General features: G+C 38.7%; 3 protein-coding genes across 3 annotated transcripts; all 3 read right to left on the bottom strand.

Moving 5' to 3' along the window:
- Nucleotides 1–250: 250 nt before the first annotated feature.
- Nucleotides 251–5,255, bottom strand: LOC110464182 (biogenesis of lysosome-related organelles complex 1 subunit 5-like). Its single transcript, XM_021519258.1, has 5 exons — nt 5,119–5,255; nt 3,272–3,354; nt 2,394–2,523; nt 1,435–1,490; nt 251–714 (listed from the first exon to the last, which is right to left on the bottom strand). Exons 1-5 carry the CDS (start codon nt 5,141–5,143, stop codon nt 532–534), a joined length of 477 nt encoding a protein of 158 aa, XP_021374933.1. The 5' UTR covers nt 5,144–5,255; the 3' UTR covers nt 251–531.
- Nucleotides 5,256–9,687: 4,432 nt separating this feature from the next.
- LOC110464177 (liver carboxylesterase 1-like) lies at nt 9,688–13,325 on the bottom strand. The gene is made up of 3 exons (XM_021519252.1): nt 13,237–13,325; nt 10,887–12,429; nt 9,688–9,884 (listed from the first exon to the last, which is right to left on the bottom strand). The coding sequence occupies exons 2-3, from the start codon at nt 12,422–12,424 to the stop codon at nt 9,695–9,697; spliced, it is 1,728 nt and encodes a 575-aa protein (XP_021374927.1). The 5' UTR covers nt 12,425–12,429; nt 13,237–13,325; the 3' UTR covers nt 9,688–9,694.
- Nucleotides 13,326–14,882: 1,557 nt separating this feature from the next.
- Nucleotides 14,883–19,786, bottom strand: LOC110464176 (acylcarnitine hydrolase-like). The gene is made up of 3 exons (XM_021519251.1): nt 19,682–19,786; nt 17,030–18,562; nt 14,883–15,921 (listed from the first exon to the last, which is right to left on the bottom strand). Exons 2-3 carry the CDS (start codon nt 18,556–18,558, stop codon nt 15,750–15,752), a joined length of 1,701 nt encoding a protein of 566 aa, XP_021374926.1. The 5' UTR covers nt 18,559–18,562; nt 19,682–19,786; the 3' UTR covers nt 14,883–15,749.
- Between the last annotated feature and the right edge of the window lie 7,218 nt (nt 19,787–27,004).

Here is a 27,004-nt window from a genome sequence, read left to right on the forward strand (position 1 = left end):
AAGGTCCAGGCCCATCCTAGGTGATTGCTTGGAAGGAGTTGAAATTTCTACCCCATAACCATATATACAATTACTGGCAATGCAAAAACAAACATAGTGGGTTCAGCCCCGCACTGGGGATTTTCCAGAAGTCATAACAAGGAAACATTCTAGATACCAACTCTATAATCCTATAAACACAATCATACTACCAGAAATTGTTCCGGGTCAGCCTCGCCCCTACTGAATTAGTCTCTAAGCAAGACATAGAAATGGTTGAGATTTTATTTAACACATTTCTGATATAAATCAATCTTAGGATGGAGAGAAAAAAGGCTATTGTCCCACTAGGTTCTGTGAGAGATTGAAAATGGCAAAAATATTTGTTATGTTGCGATTAATGAGAATATATTTTTCATGACAGAATGAATATCCAGGTGAATATCTTGTTGCAAAAAGTTAGAGACTATTCACTTTGCCTCACGACACACTGAATATTTCTGATTGCTTCCATATAACACAGTGACGCAGAAATTACATATGGTTTTTAGTTTATTGCGCTGCCAGATTTGACGAGTTTGTTAGTTTGTCCTCCAGTTCATTGTAATGTCTGTGTAACGTTTTGATTTGTTCTTCAAAGTCCTCGTCAATTTGTTCACATTTATTGAGCTGCATGTTGGTATAAGTCTCCCAGTCCTTGTTTCTTCTTTCTCTACCCTCCTCTAAAATAGAAGTCTGAAATCACAGGAAACATTTTAATAGTGTGGGTATTCTTATACATTAGTACTGTACTGTATACATCCTATTCTTTGAGAATAATCTATTTTTCAGAAGTACAATGTTTCCTACATATGCTTTAAATTAGCTTTTTAGTATGTAACAATATTGTCAATACTTTATTACACAAAACTGTCAACATTTAAAATGTGTGTTCAAAGTATCAATTATTCAATGTACTTACTTTCTAACAGGTCTTTCCTGTATTGAAACAACAGGCTACATATGTTGTGTAATCCCATTGCTCTAACCAATAACATATTTTGCATTGAATTGTACATGTCTTTCCAGTGAGGAAAGACACATTTTACAAGTGAGAATAGAAATAATTTTACCAGGGGAAAAAAAGTATATTGAAAAAAATTACCAAGAAAATTAAAGAAAACAAATTATTAATGAGAAGAGACACTTTTTACCAGCGAGAAGTGATTCAATTTAACAGTGTAAAGAGAAAACAATTTCATCAGGGAGAAGAGAATATTGGTGAGAAGAGAAACAGTATTACATTTGATAAAAGACACTTTTAGCCGAGGAGAGGAGACATTTTCTTCAAAGAGAAGAGACATTTTGTAAACAAGAAGAGAATTCCTATTTACTGTGAGAAGATGCACGTTTTTTCAAGCAGGAAGTCGGACATGTTTTTACCAGGGAGAAGATAGAGAAAAATATGGTTTTTACCTCAACATTGTTTCCTTTTTCTTCTATTTTGTGGCAGACTTCTGTGGCTACTTTCACTTTAGAATAACAGAACACAGAATCATCATATTAAAACATTTCAATTCTTTTTAAACAACCACACAACCTATATGTACATTTTTGTGACAATTTAAATATGTCTTTCATCCATATATACGCACCATATTTTTGTTTTGCTCAATATTTATTTATAACTACAAGTCAGAGCAGTTTATTATTGAAGACTGACAGATCAAATAATACACATTCCACAAATTAAATAATTTCATCTTTCCCACTTGTACCATATTCATACTACACATCAAATTATATCATCTGCCTGGCATATCAATATACATCCCACACACCAAATAAGGCCCAAGAGATCTATCCAGTTGTTCTTGAGAATTGGTGAAAACAATTTTGTCAAAATCAAAGATGGCCATCTGGCAGCCATCTTGTTCCTCTGATCAGTCTTTAAAAAACCATGCATAACTATTGACTAAGTTAAAGTAGATAGCAAGGCAGGTCATTTGTATGCTTATAGGAAGAGCACTTCAACATGTATATCAAAGTTGAGAAAGATCTCTAGTTATTGTTAAAAATCACTGAAAATAAGAATTGTTTTCAGTCTGAAGATAAATGGACAGAAAGGCCACAGATGAAAAGCGATTTGATGGGGGTGGGCTAAAAAAAATCATTTTGGTGCCATCTCAATGCCAAGGTTAACCCTTTCACCACTGTAGATCATAATGGACTCATCCAGATCAATGCATATTAGAGTCTACTAAAGTTACATAAGGGTGAAAGGGTTAACTGAACACTGCAGGACATCAAGTACTTCAAAGAAATATCTTACCATCCTAATGACACTAATATGATTACATGCTGACATCCAACTTTTAAATTCGCTAGTCTTTGTACCGGGATATCAGTAAAATAAGATAACATTTAACACTTACACTTGGCGGACACGTTTGCCAAGTAAACCTGCATGGCATCCAAACTTTCTGGTAGTAATGTCTTGTTCATCGTATTTATTTCTCTTGACATTTTCTCTAGTCTCTCTTTTTCTCTGTCACCCCTCTTCTCCTGCACAAAACAAATTATAGTCATGATAAATATCTATTGAATGTGAAATTTCTACACATATCTGTGCTAAGCTTTGCAAACTAAAATTGGTCAACATGACGTAAATAATAAAATGCTGCTGTCTCAAAATTTGAGAGGGTCAGCTGAAGTTTGGAAAGGCCCAAATGTTGCTCCATCAAGTATCATCAGATAGTTTAATGGGCTGTGGGTTAAAGAGAGGTATGCTTGCTGCTCCCTGCATCTGTCTGTAACAGGCAGAGAGGAGGTTTGCCAGGTATCCCTATATCTCAATAATCTCTGTGAAAGTTTGAGGGGGTGCATGTTTGGTGCTACATCCTTTTAAATTGGGGGGGGGGGGGGGGGGGGGGGCGGCATTCATGCATATGTATTAGATCCTTGTTCATATTTGTGTGTGTGATAGGGAGGAGGGGACCTTCTTTTGGATACAGTGAATAAAGTTTAAACTGACCCTGTCATCAAATTAACTATAATTGCCTTATGTCAGTCAACAAAGACCCAATATATATATATCAAGCTGCATCTCTTTTTGTTTTGTTCCGTACTAGGGTTGAACCCGGGTCATATATATAAATAAAGGGTTTTTGATTTGTTCGTTCACTTTAAGACTCTGATTTGTCATTTGAGACTCATGCTCCCTGTTGCAATTAATAACTGGGAGTTGTATGAGCGGTCCAAGGCGCAACGCTGCTGTGCCTGCAGTTTGCGACGAGACATTTGTTCACCTTACCTCAAACTCTTTGATGAAATAGCTGACATGACCTTGTAGCACCGGATGATGGTCCAACAGTCTAGCATGGAGCTCAGCTATATCTGCAAAGTGAACACATCCACTTTAATGGACATGAATTTTAAGGTAATAGGATTGTGTCTTTCATTTCTCAGTAGAATTTCTTCAAATTTTGTAGTTATATTACTTTGAAGTAAAGAAAACTTTCTGCCACAAAAAAAAATAGGTTGTAATAATTTTAAGGATTTATTAATCGAAATTTATGTAAAAAGGGGTGATTTCAGAAAAAAAAATGAAAGACACAATTTTTTGCAAACTTAATGTCAATAAAAATGATACTGCCATAGATGAGTATTGCATTAATGTATATCAATTTAATAAATGCTGAAATTATGTCAAATAAATTATCTATAAACGATTAAAAAATGACATTTTATAATAAAACCATATGCACATTATAATTGCAGGTAGGAGTTATCTTTCTTGAAAAACTTCACAGTAGTGAAATAGGTAGCCGCGGTTTCCTGAAGTACAGAAAAATGGATACATGTGGCTCAATGATGAAAAAAATGAATTAATGCCTGCATTGCTTTGAAATACTTTAATATTGAGAGAAAAACACTGTTCTGTCAATAATAAACATACAATATTCATCAGTTTAATATTAAACATTAGAATATGTGGAAATTGTGATACTGTCTCCCTTCATTGGATTTTGAACTAGGGATGTACTTTCTACTTCCGTTTATCAATACACTCCTATGACCTTAATAACAAACACAGTTTAAGGAATTGCATCCCCTCAACCAGAGACACAAAATCTCTTAATCAACATCTCCAATGAGTGTAACTGTAATCGGACAATGATGTAGGTGTCTAACTAAACTTGTTATATATATATACAGAGGATTAAATGTACATAATTTAATGTAGAACAGGTCTATGACTTAATAGTGTTAAGTTAATTGTCATGTATTTTATTGTATCAGAGGGCATGTTAAGTAGGAACCGACCAAACCACCTGTCCTGCTATACACCATTGGAAAATGCTGTATTTATTTAAGTGATTGTTGCTTTTTGATCATTTGTTGTTGTTTTTTTATTCTGAAGTCTTGCTTAATGTCCATTTAAATAAAATAAAAAAAATGTATTTTTTCAAAAAGTAATACCATAATGCTGTGATAATAGTTTAGAAATCCAGTCATGTTTTCCAAAGTTTAACCGTACATGTACGTGATTAGTTAATTTTACAAGACTTGATCTGTTTTAGTGTCATAGGGCTAGGTAGGGATTGGCCCAACCACATGTCCTGTGACACACTCTTCACATGTATCATTTAATCTGTCTAGAGCTGTTAGATATTGTTATGTTAACACCAACTGATCATAAATTATGTCACCAAAGTCTACTTTATTTTACTTTTCATTTATTCATGTACAGTGTGTTCCTATATGTTAATTTCCATGCAATGTTTTTGTTTTATTTGTATATAATTATTTGTCGCAGAAATAGCTCTACTGAGCTTAGTTCTGTAGTTTCTAATATATATGCGAACTGCCACAAAAAATCAATGTGTAAATAACGGACTTTCATCATTTATGCGCAACCGGTTGGACACTATATATAAGTAAAGGAAATAGAATCAAGACATCTCCAAAAGCTAAAAGCTTACAACGATGTATTATACAGCGAAAGATACAGCGAAAGATATTAAATAAAATTCTTGCATCACTAATCTTCTAAACACATAAAATGATCTGTTGGTTTTGATGTTCACCTCGACTGTTGCAAAATATAAAGACTTAATTAGACATGACGATAAGGAATACATAACTTAAACTCATTACCTTTCACAATATGTTCGTTCAGCATGATGGACTTCCTATGTTGTCCTATCGGTGCAAAACGAAAGTTGGTAATCGGCCTGTCACTCCCACCATTGCAAGCCAGGTCATTTGTATGCTTGTAGGAAAGCAGACTACAATGATGTCCCTTCAATCGGGGTTGTACTAAAAACATGAAAGATACCTGAACTGGCAGGAATAAAGAGGAAGGTACCTGAACGGGTATACATCACATCGACAAAAAGTGATTTTTAAGGTAAACAATAATCAAAACAATCAGTCAATTACATTTTTTTTCATTTTTTATTTATTTCAGTATACATTTATATAAATCTAAGAGCTTGTTTAAAGTGAAAATAGTTTTTAATTATTTATTTTTAAATGTTATATTCACGTTGAATTCTATAAGATATAGTTTATGTTCTTGTTGATTAAGTGAAATTAATAGAATTGCATACAAATCATGATCAATAGCATTATTATTCAAAGATACGGTCAGTATAGATGCTGCATTCGGCTTTCAGTAGCTGAAGGCATTATTATTAAAGCATTGAACTGCGTTCAGTTGGCATTCATAGACAATATGAATGCCAACTGGACAAAGACAAATTCAATGAAGCGCGTTAACAATCTAAAAATCGGTCAGTGGCATATATAGCATAAATGAATGCCAACTGAATTTGGTAGGGTTATATAGTGGCAATGCCATATGATGGTAAATATTTGTAAATATCGGTTTTATCACATCTTTTTTTCTTTATTTTTTTCTTAATAGAACTGTTCCGTGTTTTCAGTTTAAGTGTCTTGATACAGGAGCGGATCAATCTTTTATTGTCTACACTGTTGTAATTACTCCTCTACCCAATATGTATTATGAGAGTAATATGCACGGAGATTCTATAGTATGATAGATGTATATGTATTAATGATCCGTAAGAGGGAAGGCGGATGTACCCTATGTATATCCTAGCAAACCTGTTTTTTCTGTGATGTGTCAAAAGGCTGCCAGTGCACGTGGTTTGCGTTTTCGTGCTGTATGCTACCTGTATGCTGATGTGTTCAGGCATATGGTATATGTGCTAGTGTGCTTTACCGTATACAAATGTACCTAACTGTGTACAAAATGCTTTTCATGTGATAAACTCTTTTTCTGTGCTTACAGTACAGTACATGTTTTTTTCTTCAAATTTTCATGTTGTTATGTTTTGTCTCTGCTATTATACTCATGTTTTTGTCGAAATACAAGCTCTTTGTAGCTTATGTTGTATGTTTTGCAAAATCGACGGGAAATAAAAACTCTTGTATACTTGTATCTTGTAGAGTCACCTCAACAAATAACATGTGCAGTAGGAACTCCGCATACTCCGAACAGGACATTGTACGTAACTTGAACCTGCTAAATTCCTATATTCCACACAGAAATATAATTTGTATGTACGAAGTTCGTTTTTCATAGGTTCCGTTGTATAAGGGAAGTAATTATATGTCAACTTCTTATAAGGACAGTAAGAGCATATATCATCGAGAGAGTCAACAGTGATTTACCAAATCACTGGCCGTCGATGGCTTCCAGCTCCTGTCCTCCCTTCTCCACCAAATCTAGCTCGATGAATTACCTGCTGTTGCTGCCAGTCGTTGTACAGCTCTTTCGGTTTCTTCCTTTTACGCGAATTGCCACGAACACTCACAGACTCCATCCCGTACCCGCACTTTATTACTAGGCCGGCGTACTTTTAATTCATTTCTCGCGCTCATACGCCTGATGACGTCAGTCCTCCCAGGGAACGACCGGCTCCCCTGGTACTAGGTTCCTTCTTTTCCCTTGCTGTGCCCGGAGTTGAATGTTTGGATGTAGATTGGATTGGTCGACATGTGGGAAGACCAGTCTGCGTCCTAAATCCACATGCATTTCCCGAACCTGAGCTCCACCATGCATCGCCCTAGTACGCTGTTGTTGTCTCACTCGTCTTTCTGAATCTTACAAAGGGCCGTTCTTTCGTAAATATCCTATGTCTTTTAACCACCGGCGCGTCTGCTACATAGCTCCCGCGCAACCTTACAATGTCTCCACGAATATCATCCTCGTTTTAAAAGCGGTGCTGTACGCCGACATTTTGTAGGTTAAGCTGCACGGTTGGTTATTCTGGTCGTTAGCTTGTAGGTGTTGATAACACGTCGTGCACCGACTGTATAATGTGGAACTAGATCATGTATGGTTCCAGCTTCCAGATATCTGACCACGGCTGTTGACTCCCATCTAGTCCACACACATTGTCCTCCTGTCACGGTATCTATAAGTCTGCTTTATGTTTGACGGACAGGGATGCTAGATTACTACTTTCTTCCTGTTGGAATCCCGATCCCGGCATTCCTGATATGCTGGTCTTTGGAGTCCCTGACACTCATTACTAATCGAGATTATGCTACGTTGAATTCTTCAAACGATGATGATATTGGGAGCTATAGTCTGGAATTCGTGGTGTACAGGCCGACACTGGTGAAACTTGCAGATACTCGGAGTCATCTTTTGAGGTATGCTTGATCTTCTTCTCAAGAGGCCCTGTTAGGTGATGAAGAATCATATGCTGGTAAACATACGACTATAGTTTTCCCGGCAGCTCTTTTTCGTTGATAACCTTCAAGTCACCATCCGTCGTTTGATATTCCTGACGTCATTCGAGCTATCATCAAACCACTTCCGCAAGAGCTAGATTGGATAGTCCACAAATTTTGATATCTCTGTAGCAAATTTTGATATCTCTTTTTGCTGTATCGAGAACTTGATATTTCTAGTCTTCTTCAATGTCTTTAAGAAAAAGACTCCTTGATTCCCTTGGTTCAAATTTCATCCTTGCCCACCCCACGGTTTCATCTAAAGCTGATAAAAATCCACACGCTTACACATGCGTCATAGTTATAATTACCAAGACGCCCATGTAACCAGTATTTGGTGGTTGTGTTTGATCCTTTAGTTTTTCCCAATAAGCCGCATTATAGCTAGACCCCGTCATAAATAGCACGACAGAGATGATACATCCTGTTATAATGCCATCAATGCTTGCTAGGAAGTCACTATCTGTCGTACTAGGAACCGGAGCAGGGTTAAGCTGAAATCGATATTTACAATTCCCTGGATGTATTCCGGGTAGTGATAGTGCCCCAGAGCCTTGAGGATAGATTTGTGTGAGACATAGCCGTATTGGTTGGGGTGGTCAAACCAAACGATTGTGAAGTCTCCCTGATTGATCTTGACGTACCGAATGTCCAATGCATCCAGGGAATCATTGAATCCTGCCTTTCTGCACAATTATGTATTCGGTGTCTTATACGGGAACTTCTTCTTGCAAGTATTGCAAAAAACATTTTTTCCTTTTACTTTCAGGATTATATGGTCCTGAATGAGCCAAGGTGGCAGATTTCTCTTCCTTGGAAACAAGTATTCCATCTGTTGCCTGCATGCATTCCTTTTCTCCATATCATATTCAAAAGCGTCCAGGGCCAAAGTTTAAGTATGCCCATACCATTCAGTTCTGATGGTGATCATGATCGGGCTTTCCTCACCACTTCCTTCCACGCCAGTCCTTTCTGTAGTTCATCAAGGGGGGATTTCCCTGTCGCAGCAGAGGGTCTCTGTTTCATATATTGTTCCATATCTTGTCGTGAGGCGTCCAGCCGACCAGAACCTTCCAACCCCTCACAGACACTAATTAAATGATTAATTATCTCTTATATCCAAAAGCTATTTATTGTTAACGTCATAATATTAGTTATATCTAGGTTAGGAGGGGTATACGAGCTCCCTAGGCCCCGTCTGGTCTTTATAGACCCCGAACAGAAGGCGAGAGGTCTATAAAGACCAAAGGGGTCTATGAGCCCGTAGACCCCTCCTAACACAGAGATTACGAATTTGTGTCACCCTGACAATCTTTTATTACTTTTGTTTCTGCAAAATTATAAGTCACTTTGTGACTTTGAGTTTTGCTTGTCTGCAACAAAAATAGCCCCTACCGGACACCTTTTCGGCAATATTTTGGACAATACACAACCATATTTGTAATGAGCACCCTAGCGGCTTTTTCATTGAATTTACTGTCGTTTTAGATTGCTTGTAAGCCATTTCATCCTGTGAATGATTTGCAAACCTCGAATGCTTGTGTGTGTCGGACGCCATCTTTGTTGTTATGAAGAGATATTCTAGTTTGAGTTTTCTCCCCTCGCACGTGCGTTTTTAGCCCACGGCAGAGCGGGTTCTAACAAAATATAGACCCCGGCAAGATATCCAATCAGAAAGAGTGTTAGAAGGGCGACGAAGGGTTTTATATGTGTCTTTTGCTGTACCTCTTCCAATGTTTTAGACATATATTTTCACTCTTTTCACCTGTAAAATTACCTCATATGAATTCTCAATTAACGAAATGGCCGGATGGTGGAGTTAAATGTTTACTTTGTTTGATTTTAGCTATGACTAACTAATGTTTTAGTAGGTGCCTCATTACTTCGAATTTCTAGTGATTATAACACATCGAAACTAAAGAAAAAATGACACAATTTCAAACAAACAATCTTTATTGAGCGACGCCTATTCCGTTCCCCTCCCTACGATAACGGACTGTAAGGCCGACAATAGATCAGACTGGTCGCCAAGCCACAGTGACACGCGGGCCTTATACAGGTGTGATTTTAACGTCACGTTCGAGTTGAAATCCATATAGAATCTCTGACTGATGTCATACGGAATCCACATCGGGTTGTTGTTCATGTTCGGATTCCTGATAAAATAAACAACAAATTAATAAGTATGTCTTCGATACTCCATGGGTTTCGCTCACTTTCACTCTCTGCACTTCTGGAATATGTCGTAGCAAAATCGAAAGCATGCGAGTAGCTTTTTGATTGATCTCAGTTTTAAAAAAACCCTGACCAATCGCTCGGCTAATATTCATTTGATAATTACAGAGGAGCGACACCCGATTTCAAATCCACTCAATTTTATGTGACCGACAGACTCTTTTGATGTTCATCAAAGGATGAAACTGGTCTTCTCGTGTTTCATCCACAAGGTGGTGCACACTGAACCTTCGATCTTGCTAAGTATATTCAAGGTTGCAGAGAATGAAAGTGAGCGTAACTCCCGGAGTATCGAGGGTGACCCCAAATAGATTCTTAGAAGAAAAACCAGACCGTAAAGGGAGCAAATAGTTACAGCCTCTTGCGATCTTACAATAGCATACATGTAGCCATGTAAGCGCAGAAAGTGCAAGGGAATATGTGCATCGAAAGAAACACTGACGTTTCGATGGTCTGACTCCTGGGTTTTTGACGTTTGGTGTAAAAGAAGTTGAATTTAAATATTCAGTTATCCAACGGGCATATATGATACACTGGAAAGCTTAATCAATGTCTTCCGCCACTTTGCTATACCATTTAAGTACTGTTAGTAGAGCATCTGTTGATATGTAAGGGATCAGTCATGGAGAATTATAAGCCGAAAAATATACCAAAACTCCCACTTCTTCTTGAGATGAACCTAACTTGTAATAGACTGCGACCATTCACAAGGTCAAGTAACTACAATGTACGCTGATCCTGTCTACGATGTTTTATTTGTACATTGATAGACATTATCCGAACAAAATGTGTTAAGAAAAACGTACTAACCCATGGTTTCAATACACCCTTAACGTTTTTGCGTGTTTATGATTTCCGGCATATATTTTATCAGTGATAGATCATTCTACTATCATTAACAGCTCATATTTCACTACACTTACCCAATTTTCGCAAAGTTGGTCCAGTGTGTCATCATCCGCTGTGATAGGGCCATGTCTGCTGCGGAAACAGTGATGTTGAATTTACTCTTCAACTCCTGTGCGCCAAACAAGAAAAACACTTCTGAAGCGTGCGGCGCTCCGACAAACCAATGAGGAAGAGATTGTAAGGAAGGCGTGTCGATGCTTGGTCTATTGAACATATACTGATAGGTGGAGGTAAGGATGTTTCCCGCTGAGTGTATACCCAGAGATTCTATGGCTGGAACTACGAAGTTGACATCGGCAAAACAATCCAGTACACTGCTGGCTTGCGCAGCTACATCGGACCTACCGTATGTTGAACAGGCGCTAGCTGGGGATATTGTACGGCTCGACACTGCCTCAAATGTAGCAGTAAATATGGGCACCAGGTAGTTACAGAAAACGCTTGTTGGAACACCTGTCTTAAAGTCGAAGTTCTTAGATTTACCAATTTTAGCTAGCCTTTCGAGAAAAAGCGAACCTTCCTGGTTTACATTCCCTGCCATGTAGTCTAACGACCGAAAGAACTGAAAAGAAGGCGACGAAGTGTTGCTAAGCAACTTATATGGGCTGTCAGTAATGAGAGTGTGATCAATCACTGGTCCTATTATAGGGTGGAGAACGGGCCCAAAATTATCAGACTGCATAAATAGTGCAACATTTTGGGTGTTTAAAAGCTTAGCAGCAGGAATGGAACGCATACATCGTACGTACGCATCATCAAGTTTACCGGTGGTCGATGAGCAGTTTAGACTGACCCCAACATCGCGTGCAAATGATGAAGAATTATCCCAGACGGCGATGTTCGATAGAGACACACCACTCTCAGCAATCACTCTTTGGAATAGTCCTCTATTCATAGGATTGATAGATTGCAAGGAAACGCTTATAGATCCGGCAGATTCTCCAAATAGAGTCACGGAACTTGGATTCCCTCCGAACTCCGCTATGTTAGTTTTAACCCACTGCAAAGCAAGGCGTTGATCCCAAAGACCGTAATTCCCAGGTAAAATTGAATCCATTGTGCTTAAAAACCCAAATACACCTAGACGGTAATTAACTGTTACAACGATCACATCCCCTGTTTTTGCTAAGAAGGACGCGTCATAAAGCATGGCCTGTCCCACAAGGAAAGCCCCGCCGTGTATCCACACCATCACTGGCTTGTTAGACCCAGCTACAACACTTCCTGGAACGTACACATTGAGATACAAACAGTCTTCAGATTTATTCAGGTTTGGCAAGAATTTATCGGTCTCGGGATATGGTGGTTGCAGACAAGAAGGTCCGAATTGAGTGCCATCCCTGACCGTTGTCCAAGGATCAGATGGAACTGATTTGGCAAATCTCAATGGTCCAACCGGAGGTTTAGCATACGGTATATTTCGAAATTGATTCACATTGTTTTCCAGTATCCCTCGCACTTCTCCCATTCTTGTACGAACGGTCGGATTGTTTTGACCGATCACTATAACAGGAATCGTCATCAACAACATGTGGGAAAGGATGGTGGCCATTTTTACTGAAACACAGAAATGGTCAATAAATGTGAAAAACTGCCATTTAAATATTCCATAATAATAGTTGGTCTCACGACTCGACTTGCGACTTCATAAGTGGCGACACAAAAGTGACTTTGTTGATTTTATCAGGTCATCGACGTAATGACATTTTTCGTTAGTTAATAACATGCGTTATAAGACATCAATATATACGCGTCCTTATTTTCTAAAAATTGCCCGTGCAACTTTCTTCAAATCGCCTCCATCGCGGACAAATTAATTTTATTGAGTGAGGGACCACGCATGCATGTCAATACTTAATCGTTTCCTCATACACTTATGTTAAGTTTGTAAGAAAGTAGCATCTGCTTCAGAAGGTCCAAATCGCTTTGCATTGTTGAATGAGGCATCAGTGCATGGCTCCTATGACGTCACAATTAAGTACAATAACGAATATGCACATTTCAAGTTCTCCAATTGGTTTGTGGAATGCAGCGGAAAATATTTCTAGTATGTAATAATAAACTCTCGATATTTTAAATGTTTTGAATAAAGTTACGAAACATATATCAACGTCGTCATTTCTCAGGGCGACCGTTTTTCTGTTTAATTGATCATAAAAAGTTACTTAAGTGTGATTTTGTACCTGGTACTTGTACAGAGTTAGTAGTCTTGTATACCTGCGTCAAAGATCTGATATTATGTGCCTAAAAAAACGTGAACGCTAATATGGTTACTTTTACGATATAATTTTACCCCATCAAAACATACAATCAGAATGCAGTTTTGTAACAGTTTAAATTATATATAAATACAATGTATACTACCTTATTGTCCACTGGACAATGTCTGTGCGGTGATAGCGAGTAGCAGAGAAGTTCATATATGGCCTAACAGATTATCTGTTGTTGATGGACACACTGTACAATCGGCAAGATGTCAGATAACGTCAGGTGAAAGTACGTCAGCACCGAACATGTCGACAACCCGGTCGACTGGTCTTGTATGGTCGGTCAGGTAGTAAATATTTCGTGTGCTTATTTACTGGAGTTACTGAATACTATATGCTGAGGTTTAACACACTGCACATAAGGTGTATTTCATGAGGTAAATATAATCGAATTTATTTGTAAAATTGATAACAATTTTTGATATATTTTTTTTTACTATTTGACCCCGGCAGCATTAATCAAGCGCCGCTGTAGTGTTTACGATTAGGCGTTTAATATACATATCAAAGTATTTAAGAAACAAATCGCTCCTCGGCATTCTATGGAGATACATGCATACATGACGCAACTGATATAATGCGGTACTACCGTATAGCAGAATATTTCCGCGGGGATGATATTTTCGCGGTTTCGCGGGCCAATAACGTGATTGCGTAAAAATGAATCGCAACAATACACTTTATAACTGTATTGTCGTGAATAGCAAGAACGTGGTTATGACGATTGATATATATAAAGTGTAATGATGTGTGAAAAAACCCCGAAAATAGCTATAGGTTATATCACACATCTAATTATTTGTTGATTATTTGTTATACAAAAAGCACTTTACTTGTTGTTTCTCAATAAGGTCTATTCATTTGACTATTTGACACTTAATATGCTGAATTTCCCATCATTGTACTAAAACACCGCGAAACTTTACTTCCATCAATGTCTAGATCGCGTAATTATAATCTTTTAATTTTCAAATTTTGGATCAAAATCGAGAAATGTAAGCCCACGTTAATAACTCGCTAAACTGTATTACACAACTAGGATTCCGACTCATACCTCAATTATATAGTGGAATGAAAGAGATTGGCAAGAGCATACAAATACTGAGATAATCTTGTTGTATGCCCCGCATGTAAGCATTGGAGTTTTGTATGAATGCAATAGATATATGAGGTTTTTAGCAGTACGGGCGACTAGGAAACCTTTTGTTGTGAACTTTCTGTTCAAAGAAGGCAATGAAGTAAGGTATTACTGTACTCAAGAGGATATCCTCCAATGAACACTTTATAAATAAAAAGGAGAACCTCAACAAGTTTTGAATCAACCTTCTCTCTAATTGGTTGTTATGCTTTTTTACATGTGTCGTCAATGTAATGTGGAGGTTATGACGTTATCATATATGATATGGAATATTAACAATACTTGCAACATCGAACCGTGCGGAACCCGAATTATATTTCTTGCGTACGGAATGTACAATCACTGATGTAGTAAATTCCACATATGTTTAGGGTCACTTTAGATATAGGTGATAATTCGTTAGACGTTTCGTACCACTGATGAGTAGCAAATGTATGAAAAGGCCATATGGTTCACTGAAACCTATCTTTTTTGGTTTTCTGCATTAACAAATAAAATACATTTATTCGAAGTACTAACCGAAAACCTGTCAAATGTTAGTTTTTCTTTATTAAATTTCTAAAGAAAGATTTTATTAATTAATATTTTTAAGGTAAAAAGGACATTCGACAGGCGGCTTTCCAACATTTAAGACCTATAAGACTGTATCTGTTCTGGAATTGTTTGGGCAACCAACGCAATCAATTGGTGATAACATCGGCCCAAGACCAATACATTGTTTTGTCACACATGAGGAACAGATAGACAAATCCTGCAAGCACCACAAGGAACACTGTCGGTACGCACAGCCAAAATGTATAGATATATCGGTGTCCTTTAAAGTTCCCAATTCTTCAATGGCGATACAAGGTGGCTCGACTCGCATGCCTTGACGTCATGCAAAAGGGGCCAAGGCGGATGGGCGACAGCGGGTCTGCAGAAAATAATGTGAACTGAACAGCGACAGCCGAGTTCAGGAACATGATTAATAATGCTTTATGATGGTGTGGACTTGAATCTGTATGCATACAAGGAGTATTCATAATTAGATATAAAATAGTCAGCCAAAGGTACAAAATGACACTAACTTGACATATTTTTTGTATTGAACTCGAAACATTTAGTAAATTTAAGGAAACCAATAAACCCTCTTGAAGTAAAAACCTTATATTCTTATACGTAAATATATGCTTCCTTCCATTTGGCAATCACAATTTTCCTAACATTTGCCAATGTGAAAATACAGTATAAATTTGAATAAAATCTTACTTTTTAAGGGGAGTTATTGCACGGAAACCAAGCTGATAGACGAACAAATGGAACAAACCAAAGAAGTATTCCCTGTTCTCTCCAAAAATAGTGATTGGATAAAAGAAATCTACTTATGAAGAAGCATTAGGTATAAAAAAAAAAAATCATTGTATGTCTTTTGTCCTTGAAAACATAATATACGTGATGTACATTGATTGGAATTCTCTGATCGAATTAGCTGTTTAAGTGTAGCGCGAGGAGGTTTGTAACATATTTGGCAATGTTTCTTCCCACATGGTCACACGGTCAGCATATAGACGAGTCCTCAAGGTGATCTCGGTATCCAAACTAATGAAGGATCTCTCGTCACTGTCGTAGGCTTTCCATAGTGGTAAATCGGCAGAATTCGGATCTCTGAAAAGAAAAAGGTAAATAAATCTATACCATTGGGTCAATGACAAAACTGTTTGTGATAGACCTAAACAAAACTGAACGACAACAGGAATCGCACAAGTGTTTTGCTTCGGGCATCCACATGCATGTCTCGTGATGATTGCCAAAAACAGCATTATGGAAGTAATGTCAATAGTAAAAGCATATGGGAAAAAACGATAATGTCCAAGTGTAAAATAAGTAATTTGAACTCAATATCTAAAATCGAAATTAGAACAGGCCAAACATTTGAATATATCATGCGCTGCAATTAGCTATAAGAAGGTCAGTGTTGGCTTATTCATACTCAGTCATTTTTCGACATGGTCATAATAATACAGCTAGATACTACAGGTCCAGCATCAGACCTACAGTGGCTATAACGAGGATGTTACTTCTTCATAGATTTTAACGCTATATTCCATTGCTATTCATAAAAATGTTATTTGTAACTTTAAAACACCAACGACTTCCTTCAAATACCGTAATTGAAATAATGAAAATTTTAACTTATTATTCAACTAGATAAATTCAACTAGATAAATTCAACAGAATTTAGATAAATTCAACTATAGAATCAGAAGAAAGAGATAATTATGGTTATAATGAAATAACTCATTATGTATACAATATCGTCGAATTTAAACACATTCTCGAGAATAACATACATTACAGAAATGTAAATATATGAACATGGATCTATATTAACGACAATGATCATTTTACTAAACATAAGAATAATAGTAGAGGTTGAAATGTTCAATATTACCGCGAATGCACCAATTGGCAATACTGACTTTAAGCGATTATTTAACAATATAATTTGAACGCAAACATTTTCAAAAGAACCACTTGATTACCCACATCTTACCATATTTTATTTTACCTACATTCTTTCCTTTCTTATTGATGTTCCTTCCTTTTCCCCCTCATAACTAATAAATTGAGCGAATGTCTTATCATATATACTTGATTACAGTGTTATTTAACGCCAAAACCTTGAAACGGGACTTAAGAATACACAAAGAAAACAATACAAAGAAATATGAAAAGATAAATAAAGTACCAAATCCAGCAAAGGAACACATACCCATTTTTAGCAAAATTACTCCAATATTTCATCATTTGTTGTGACAACACTAAATCATTAGGATCCACTGTAATGTTGTACTTTCGAAAGAAATCCTGAATTCCGAAAAGAAAGAGAAGTTCCGATGTATGAGAAGAGCCTTTGATCCACAGAGGAAGAAGCTTGTGTTCATGGGTGTCCAGGTGAGGTCTCTCAAACAGGTATTGGTAAGTCTTACTCTCTGGGTTACCATTAGAATGGAAGTTAAGTATTCTGATCGACGGTACCACGAATATAGCGTCAGTAAAGGCGTCTACAACCTTGATTGCTTGTTCAGTAAGGTCAGAACTTGCATAAAGAGGACAAACATAACCCTTTGACAACGTAAAATTCACCGAATCACCGTAAAATGCAGAGACCAAGGAAGGGAAAAGCATTCCGAAGAATACATTGGAAGGAACACCGAGGTTGATATCGAAATTAGCAAATTTAGCAATAGTATTTAAACTCTTACTGACGATTGAACCATCTTGATTAGTAATACCCGTTATAAAATCCAATGTCCGGAAGAATTTATATGACGGTGAAGACAAGTTGGTCATTAAATTTGAAGGAACATCAGGAATCAATAAACCGTCAACCACAGGACCTATTCGAAGTTCTACTTTCATTGATGGATCAGGAATCAGTATTATTTCTTGCTGTGCAGAGAGAAGACGTTCTGCGGATATTTGACGCAAACAGGAAATAAAAACCTCTCCGAAAGTGTCAACTGTACAATTTAAAGAAATTCCGACAGCAGAGGAAATCGTTTTGGAAGAAGGACATAATGTAAGTGTAGAAGTAGGAACTCCACTTTGAGCAATCACTCGATGAAAAAGTCCTATGTTCATTGGATTCAGTGCGTGAAGGGTGACGCTGAAGCCTCCTGCAGATTCTCCAAATAGCGTCACAGATCTGGGATTTCCCCCGAAAGAAGTTATATGTTCATGAATCCATTCTAATGCGAGCTGTTGATCCCAGATTCCATTATTCCCAGGAACTCTACCATCCAAAGATGTCAGAAATCCGAAAACTCCAAGACGGTAGTTCAAGGTCACAACTACCACGTCCCCATTAAGTGCAAGGTGTGATGCATCGAAATACATTGCTTGTCCGAACAAGTACGCCCCGCCATGGATCCAGACCATGACCGACTTGTTGGACATCGTAGAGGGATGCCCAGGCACGTACACATTAAGAGATAAACAATCCTCGGATTGGCGCTGGTGTGGCAACATCCTCTCATACTCTGGTGGACCTTCCTGCAAACACGATGGTCCAAACTGGGTGCCATCCAAAACTCCATTCCATGGTCCGTGTGCTTGTGGTTTGGAAAATCGAAGATTTCCTACAGGCGGTTTTGCGTAAGGAATGTTTCTGAATTGATGCACTTCATTTTCTACAATGCCTTCGATTTCTCCCAGTTTAGTAAGTACTGTTGGTGCTCCACGACTACACACAGCCACAGAGAGTACGATTATGGTTGTTCTATACACCGAAGCCCACATGGTGCTGAAATACAGAAACAATCAGACTTGAAACATTAACTTTCAAGGCATCCATTACTAATAATGTTTGCCATTACTAAAAATGTTTGCTAGTATTATACTAATCGAATCACCTCAAGCATGCGACGGAAAAATTCGAAGTGATCCGATTGTATTATATAAAGCCAAAAGTTTAAAACAATTTAAAAACAGCATCATAAAGACTATTCTGGTAAATAATCATTGTAGTTTAAGAAGCAAGTACGTTACTACCGAATTTCAAGTAACATTTAGCATTACATTACATTGCAAAAATCTATTTAAAACGGTTAATGTAATAATAAGTAAGATTTCGGATTACATATTTCCAAGTAAGATATAACATTAGGTGTTTACAAGTATATTAGGATAACATGGTTACCATTGAGATACCGGTACATGGTTGCATGCTAAACAGATCATGGTGGTAGTAAAAATGATTATTTTATATATCGACATATCCTCGCCCTGTAAACACGGTAGGTGAGGGAAGCTGGGACGTTACTATCAAGAAAAGTGAGGTTCACGAAAGGAAAATCGAATTTTCACGCTTATTAAACAGGAATCCATACCTACAACATAATATCATTGTAGCATCTATTCTTAGGTGCGGTTGTTTTTTTGGCGTGATATAATTGTAAAATAGTGTAAGATAAACACGGAAGCAGAAATAATGGAAAAGATGAAGAGCAAATAATGCATGTCACTAAAGCAACTTAACAATGGAAAATATTAGTGTGTAGGCAATCACGCTCACTTTCGTTCTCTGCACCCCTGGAATATGTCATAGCAAAATTGAAGACTCGGTGTGCGCAACCTTGTTGATGAGACAGACAAGAAGACTAATTCGATCCCTTGATGTACATCAAAAGAATCTCGCGGTCGCGTAACGGTAAAAAAAAATACTGGCTTTGAAGTAAGGTGTCGCTCCTCTGTAATCTTCAAACGACAGGTATCAGCCTAGCGACTGGTCAGCTTTTTCACCTGAGACAAATCAAACAGCTATCTTCGTGCCTTCAATTTCGCTATGACATATTTCAGGGGTGCAGTGCGTGTAAGTGAGCGTAACCCCTGGAGTACCGAGGATGTTAATCCTCAAACTTACCTTGTTGGAGAATGTAGGTTTATGTCAAGCGAACATTAATACATCACAAAGTGTTATCGCTAATGTACCCGAGCTGAGTCTACCAGGTAATGAACCCAAATATATCGTTACACTTGTAGCTTTAGAGGGCCGTGTGTGCGATAACAGACTTGATATGTATTCCTCGACCTTGAATATCAATGTATGTACCGAGTACAAGGTACGGGGGATTACTCGTGTCATTTGTCCTTTCGTCCCTTTGTCCTAAAATGACGTACTCTCTCACTTTAAAATTACAATCGATCCAGAGGTAGAAAAGACGAAATGGCACGACTCAGCTACCGTAACAAGAATATGTTAACACACCCGTATAAATAAATCTTTCAAGTAGTGACAAGTTTATCATAACTGACTTTGCAACACCTTTATCTCGGTGTATACAGTAAAAATGTAATGTGTCAACACCAAGGTACATCTATAGATAAACTCACATGTCATGTGACCTACATAAGAAATCCTAATTGACATAAACATTTTGAATATTACGCTTTATTTGTCAATAAATTCGTTTACTGCATGCTCTCCGTCTTTTACCCATCCATTAGTTGAACCGGTTTGCAGTAAACACGTGAGTGTAGGCGGTTTTCTACTCATTGTGAGTCGGTATAACAGTTACTAAGTGTCATAGATACGTTTTGAATACTTCATGCTGAAATTGTACAAATTAGATTAACACCTCTTAATATCTTAAAATCATTAATTTCAAGGTTTTCACGCATCTCCTTTTTCTGTTTCACAGGTAGTTTACACCAATTTGAAATTTTAGTTAACCCTAATCATCACAGAGGAGTCCTGGAGGGATAAACGTAACAAACAGAGGCGAATGCAATGTATGTATGTAATAGATACAAGAAGGTAAAATGAAGTACACTGCATCACACGGCTATATATGGTGCGTACACTGCATCACACACACTGCATCAAACAGCTTTATATGGTGCGTACACTGCATTACACAGCTATATATGGTGCGTATACTGCATCACACGGCTATATATTGTCGTACACTGCATCACACAGCTATATATATTGCGTACACTGCATCACACAGCTATATATGGTGAGTACACTGCATCACACAGCTATTTATGGTGCGTACACTGCAGCACACGGCTATATATGGTGCGTACACTGCATCAAACGGCTATATATGGTGCGTACACTGCATCACACGGCTATCTTTGGTCGTACACTGCATCACACAGCTATAAATGGTGCGTACACTGCATCAAACAGCTTTATATGGTACGTACACTGCATCACACAGCTATATATGGTGCGGACACTGCATCACACGGCTATATATGGTGAGTACACTGCATCACACAGCTATATATGGTGCGTACACTGTATCACACGGCTATATATGGTCGTACACTGCATCACACGGCTTTATATGGTGCGTACACTGCATCACACAGCTATATATGGGGCGTGCACTGCATCACACGGCTATTTATGGTGCGTACACAGCATCACACGCCTATATATAGTGCTCAAACTGCATCACACGGCTATATATGGTCGTACACTGCATCACACAGCTATATATGGTGCGGACACTGCATCACACGGCTATATATGGTGAGTACACTGCATCACACAGCTATATATGGTGCGTACACTGCATCAAACGGCTATATATGGTGCGTACACTGCATCACACGGCTATGTATGGTGCGTACACTGCATCACACAGCTATTTATGGTGCGTACACTGCAGCACACGGCTATATATGGGGCGTACACTGCATCACACAGCTATTTATGGTGCGTACACTGCATCACACGGCTATATAAGGTCGTACACTGCATCACACAGCTATAAATGGTGCGTACACTGCATCACACAGCTATATATGGGGCGTGCACTGCATCACACGGCTATTTATGGTGCGTACACTGCATGACACAGCTATTTATGGTGCGTACACTGCATCACACGGCTATATATGGAGCGTACACTGCATCACACGGCTATATATGGTCGTACACTGCATCACACAGCTATAAATGGTGCGTACACTGCATCAAACAGCTTTATATGGTGCGTACACTGCATCACACAGCTATATATGGTGCGTACACTGCATCACACGGCTATTTATGGTGCGTACACTGCATCACACGCCTATATATAGTGCTCAAACTGCATCACACGGCTATATATGGTCGTACACTGCATCACACGGCTTTATATGGTGCGTACACTGCATCACACAGCTATCTATGGTCGTACACTGCATCACACGGCTATCTATGGTCGTACGCTGCATCACACGGCTATATATGGTGCGTATACTGCATCACACGGCTATATATGGTGCGTACGCTGCATCACACGCCTATATATGGTGCGCACACTGCATCACACGGCTATATATGGTGCGGACACTGCATCACACGGCTATATATGGTGCGCACACTGCATCACACGGCTATATATTGTCGTACTCTGCATCACACAGCTATATATGGTGCGTACGCTGCATCACACGGCTATATATGGTGCGTACCCTGCATCACACGGCTATCTATGGGCGTACACTGCATCACACGGCTATCTATGATCGTCCCCTGCATCAAACAGCTATATATGGTGCGTACCCTGCATCACACGCCTATATATGGTGCGTACACTGCATCACCCGGCTATCTATGGTCGTACACTGCATCACACGGCTTTATATGGTACGTACACTGCATCACACAGCTATCTATGGGCGTACACTGCATCACACGGCTATCTATGATCGTACACTGCATAAGCCAGATATATATGGTGCGTACACTGCATCACACGGCTTTATATGGTGCTTACACTGCATCACACAGCTATCTATGGTCTTACACTGCATCACACGGCTATCTATGGTCGTACGCTGCATCACACGGCTATATATGGTGCGTACGCTGCATCACACGCCTATATATGGTGCCCACACTGGATCACACGCCTATATATGGTCGTACACTGCATCACACAGACTGTATCACACAGCTATATATGGTGCGTAAACTGCATCACACAGCTATATATGGTGCGGACACTGCATCACACGGCTATATATGGTGCGAACACTGCATCACACGGCTATTTATGGTGCGTATACTGCATCACACGGCTATATATGGTGCGTATACTGCATCACACGGCTATATATGGTGCGTATACTGCATCACACGGCTATATATGGTGCGTCCACTGCATCACACGGCTATATATGGTGCGCACACTGCATCACACAGCTATATATGGTCGTACACTGCATCGCACAGCTATATATGGTGCGTACACTGCATAACACAGCTATATATGGTGCGTACACTGCATTACACAGCTATATATGGTGCGTACACTGCATAACACAGCTATTTATGGTGCGTACACTGCATCACACGCCTATATATGGCGCGCAAACTGCATCACACGGCTATCTATGGTCGTACACTGCCTCACACAGCTATATATGGTGCGTACACTGTATCACACAGCTATATATGGTGCGTAAACTGCATCACACAGCTATATATGGTGCGGACACTGCATCACACGGCTATCTATGGTCGTACACTGCCTCACACAGCTATATATGGTGCGTACACTGCGTCACACGGCTATATATGGTGCGTACACTGCATAACACAGCTATTTATGGTGCGTACACTGCATCACACGCCTATACATGGTGCGTACACTGCATCACACGGCTATTTATGGTTCGTACACTGCATCACACGCCTATATATAGTGCTAAAACTGCATCACACGGCTATATATGGTCGTAAACTGCATCACACAGCTATATATGGTGCGTAAACTGCATCACACAGCTATATATGGTGCGGACACTGCATCACACGGCTATATATGGTGCGGACACTGCATCACACGGCTATATATGGTGCGCACACTGCATCACACAGCTATATATGGTCGTACACTGCATCGCACAGCTATATATGGTGCGTACACTGCATAACACAGCTATATATGGTGCGTACACTGCATAACACAGCTATATATGGTGCGTACACTGCATAACACAGCTATTTATGGTGCGTACACTGCATCACACGGCTATCTATGATCGTACACTGCATAAGCCAGATATATATGGTGCGTACACTGCATCACACGCCTATACATGGTGCGTACACTGCATCACACAGCTATATGTGGTGCGTAAACTGCATCACACGGCTATATATGGTGCGTATACTGCATCACACGGCTATATATGGTGCGTACACTGCATCACACAGCTATATATGGTGCAGTGCACTGCATCAAACGGCTATATATGGTGCGTACACTGCATCACACGGCTATATATGGTGCGTACACTGCATCACACAGCTATATATGGTGCAGTGCACTGCATCAAACGGCTATATATGGTGCGTACACTGCATCACACGGCTTTATATGGTGCGTACACTGCATCACACAGCTATATATGGTGCAGTGCAATTACTTATCCTATGTTTACTAATAATAACACCCTTTTTGTATGTGTAATAAGTCTAAAATTTCCACACGTTGACATCAGCCCGGGTGATATCACAACCCCTTGAAAGTGATAGCACACCTCCTAGAAAAGTGATATCACACCCCCTAGAAAAGTGATATCACACCCCACAGAAAAGTGATATCACACCACCTAGAAAAGTGATATCACACCCCACAGAAAAGTGATATCACCCCCCCTAGAAAAGTGATATCACACCCCACAGAAAAGTGATATCACACCACCTAGAAAAGTGATATCACACCCCACAGAAAAGTGATATCACACCCCCTAGAAAAGTGATATCACACCTCCTCCCAAATTTCCGGATTTTGCCGCTTCCGCTTATTGCTGTCTGCTTTTAATGTAAACAAACGAATTGCTGGCATGGAATAACTGCGTTGTTAAAAATAGTAATAGCCATAATATTTTGTAGGAATTTGGGAATTTCTAAATGTTGACTTTTTACGTATAAATGTTACTGTTTTGTTTATATACATCATTGTGTTTGTTACCATTTTTATGAATATCAGTAAATAAAATAAAGATTAACTTGTTTTGTGTATGTTTTGTTTATTTTAAAGGGAAAAGAAACACATAAAAAGTTCGGCCCTCTGGCTGATATCAGGACTCTCGGGCTGATATGGGGTGTGATATCAAAACGGTCATATAATAATCACTAAATATTGTATCTAATACAAAATTCTAAATTTGTGGATCTCACGTTTATCATTAAAGGTTCACAAGAGACGATAAAAACACTAAATGCAGCCCCCTGATAGGTTATATTCAAATACCTCAATTAAAGATAGGAACTATTATGTATATTTTGGATATATTGAACGTGTACATCAGCCAATAAAATGTTCCAGTGGACCGTTCACATAGTCAAACATAAGACATTAAGGCCGTTGGTTTCATAAGAAATGTTCACCGAACTTATATCATGTCAGTCTCTTTAGTCTCTTTTCTTCGAATGGATACATCATAAAATCCCAATCGAGTTATCTCGTCTCAGGTAGACAGTGTCGCCAAGAGACCATTAAAAAGTAGCATTAGCTTACTGCAACGTCAAAAAGTGAAAATGGGAATCTTTAAGGGACATGAAATCTTAAGGGGACATGACTCAGAGAATCAGGAAGTAAAATTGTTGACATAGAATGACGAAACTGCTATATGGTACGTTAAATTCGTTTTTGACATTCTGTATCTATTACGAAATGTTATAGCTGCAATCGTCATATCTTTACACATTCGGTGCCCATCATGTAACGCAGCAGCGTCCCCTTCTCTGACACTAAGTGTATGTTAAGAACATAAATATGTGTGTATTATTCGCAAATCTATTTACTATTTGTTAACTGTTTCCTACGTATCGTAGTTTTGAGCTAAATGTGATGTTTGATTTTGACCACTGTTTGTACAATGAAGTTACGATATTTACAAAATATGTAGAATTAATAAAAGAAAACATATGCATTAAAATCAATACATATTCCCTGTGATTTAAATAGATGTTTTGTAACACACCGTTATAAAATTACACATTTTACATGAAACGAATTTTAACAAACGTCTAGCCCTTGCGGAGTTAGTGTCTATTGGTCTGACCTTTGACCACTTGCAATGAATTTGACCTTTTAAGTGCTAACCGTGGAATGGTACATAGTGCTTGACACACGTATGAGTCGTGCTCGTACGTTATACACTAATCAGGGAAGTTTCATCAATAAAGTTTTAGCATATGTTTATGAGTAACTACATTGCGTTGACCTTTGACCGATTGGAAATACGTTGACCTATGAACGGGCGTGGACAATGACTAACAAATGAGTGATCATTTAGCACGACCAGACATCTATATGTCAAAATGTCTAAGTCTGGTGTTAGGGCCAGAGGAAACTCGGGCTAAGTGACCATTTTGAGTTCAGTATGCTTTGGAGGCTGGGAGAATTATACAGCTGTACAATCTTCGTATTATAAATCTGCACTCTCTCTCGTAAAACGCATGGCCAACCATTTGGTGCGGCTACGTCTTGTTTACTATCCGGTGGCTATACGTTATCACATCGTGGCCACGCCTGACGTGATAGATATTTCTCTGTTAAAATGGAGGAAACTATAAGAACACAATGATGCAAGTGGTAACTTGATGTCCATGCTTTAATTCCGTCTTTTTGTATTTCAGAGTTATCATCTCTTGAGAGCAGGTATTGAGTGTTACGTCATTGGTTTGTGTGAGAAAATTACGTCGTTTTTTTCAAAAATTGATGACGTTACTCTCACAAACAAATGACGTAACAATCAATATCTGATCTCAAGAGAAGATAACTCTGCAAAGACGGAATAGTGCATCTTCGATACCCCAGGGGTTACCAAATCAGCCACCGTAGTTGTTGTGTATTTGTCACACAAAATGTCCATGGGCATCAAACACAACCTCACACAGTAAACGCCATTACCGGAACTACCTTTATTGCTTGAACATATTACTACGCATGTACACAATATGGAGGGACCCGGGGACCTATATCCGGAATATACAACAGTAGTTACGTTCACTTTCGTTCTCTGCAACCCTGGAATCATCCTCGATATCCAGGGGTTACGCTCACTTTCGCTCTAGAGCGTAGGTGATCGTAACCCCTGGAAAACGAGGATGCCCTGGAATATGTCATGGCAAAACTGAAGATCCAGATTCAGATTATTGTATTCCTTGTATATTGGACACATTGGAGAGTAGACATTCAATGACATACAGAGAGTACAGTAA

Source organism: Mizuhopecten yessoensis, unplaced genomic scaffold, assembly GCF_002113885.1.
Source record: "Mizuhopecten yessoensis strain PY_sf001 unplaced genomic scaffold, ASM211388v2 scaffold10969, whole genome shotgun sequence".
In the NCBI taxonomy this organism is placed as follows: Eukaryota; Metazoa; Mollusca; class Bivalvia; order Pectinida; family Pectinidae; genus Mizuhopecten; species Mizuhopecten yessoensis.

Bases quoted from the DNA above. Each gene is read 5' to 3' on its own strand.
- LOC110464177 (XM_021519252.1), bottom strand. From the start codon at position 12,424: ATGGCCACCATCCTTTCCCACATGTTGTTGATGACGATTCCTGTTATA. The intron at 9,885-10,886 runs GTAAGTGTAGTG...TTATTTTATCAG, and splicing joins ACCAACTTTGCGAAAATTGG to GAATCCGAACATGAACAACA.
- LOC110464182 (XM_021519258.1), bottom strand. From the start codon at position 5,143: ATGCTGAACGAACATATTGTGAAAG. The intron at 3,355-5,118 runs GTAATGAGTTTA...TTCACTTTGCAG, and splicing joins GAACGAACATATTGTGAAAG to ATATAGCTGAGCTCCATGCT. The intron at 2,524-3,271 runs GTAAGGTGAACA...TGTTTTGTGCAG, and splicing joins ATTTCATCAAAGAGTTTGAG to GAGAAGAGGGGTGACAGAGA.
- LOC110464176 (XM_021519251.1), bottom strand. From the start codon at position 18,558: ATGTGGGCTTCGGTGTATAGAACAACCATAATCGTACTCTCTGTGGCT. The intron at 15,922-17,029 runs GTATGTGTTCCT...TTTTCTTTTCAG, and splicing joins AGTAATTTTGCTAAAAATGG to AGATCCGAATTCTGCCGATT.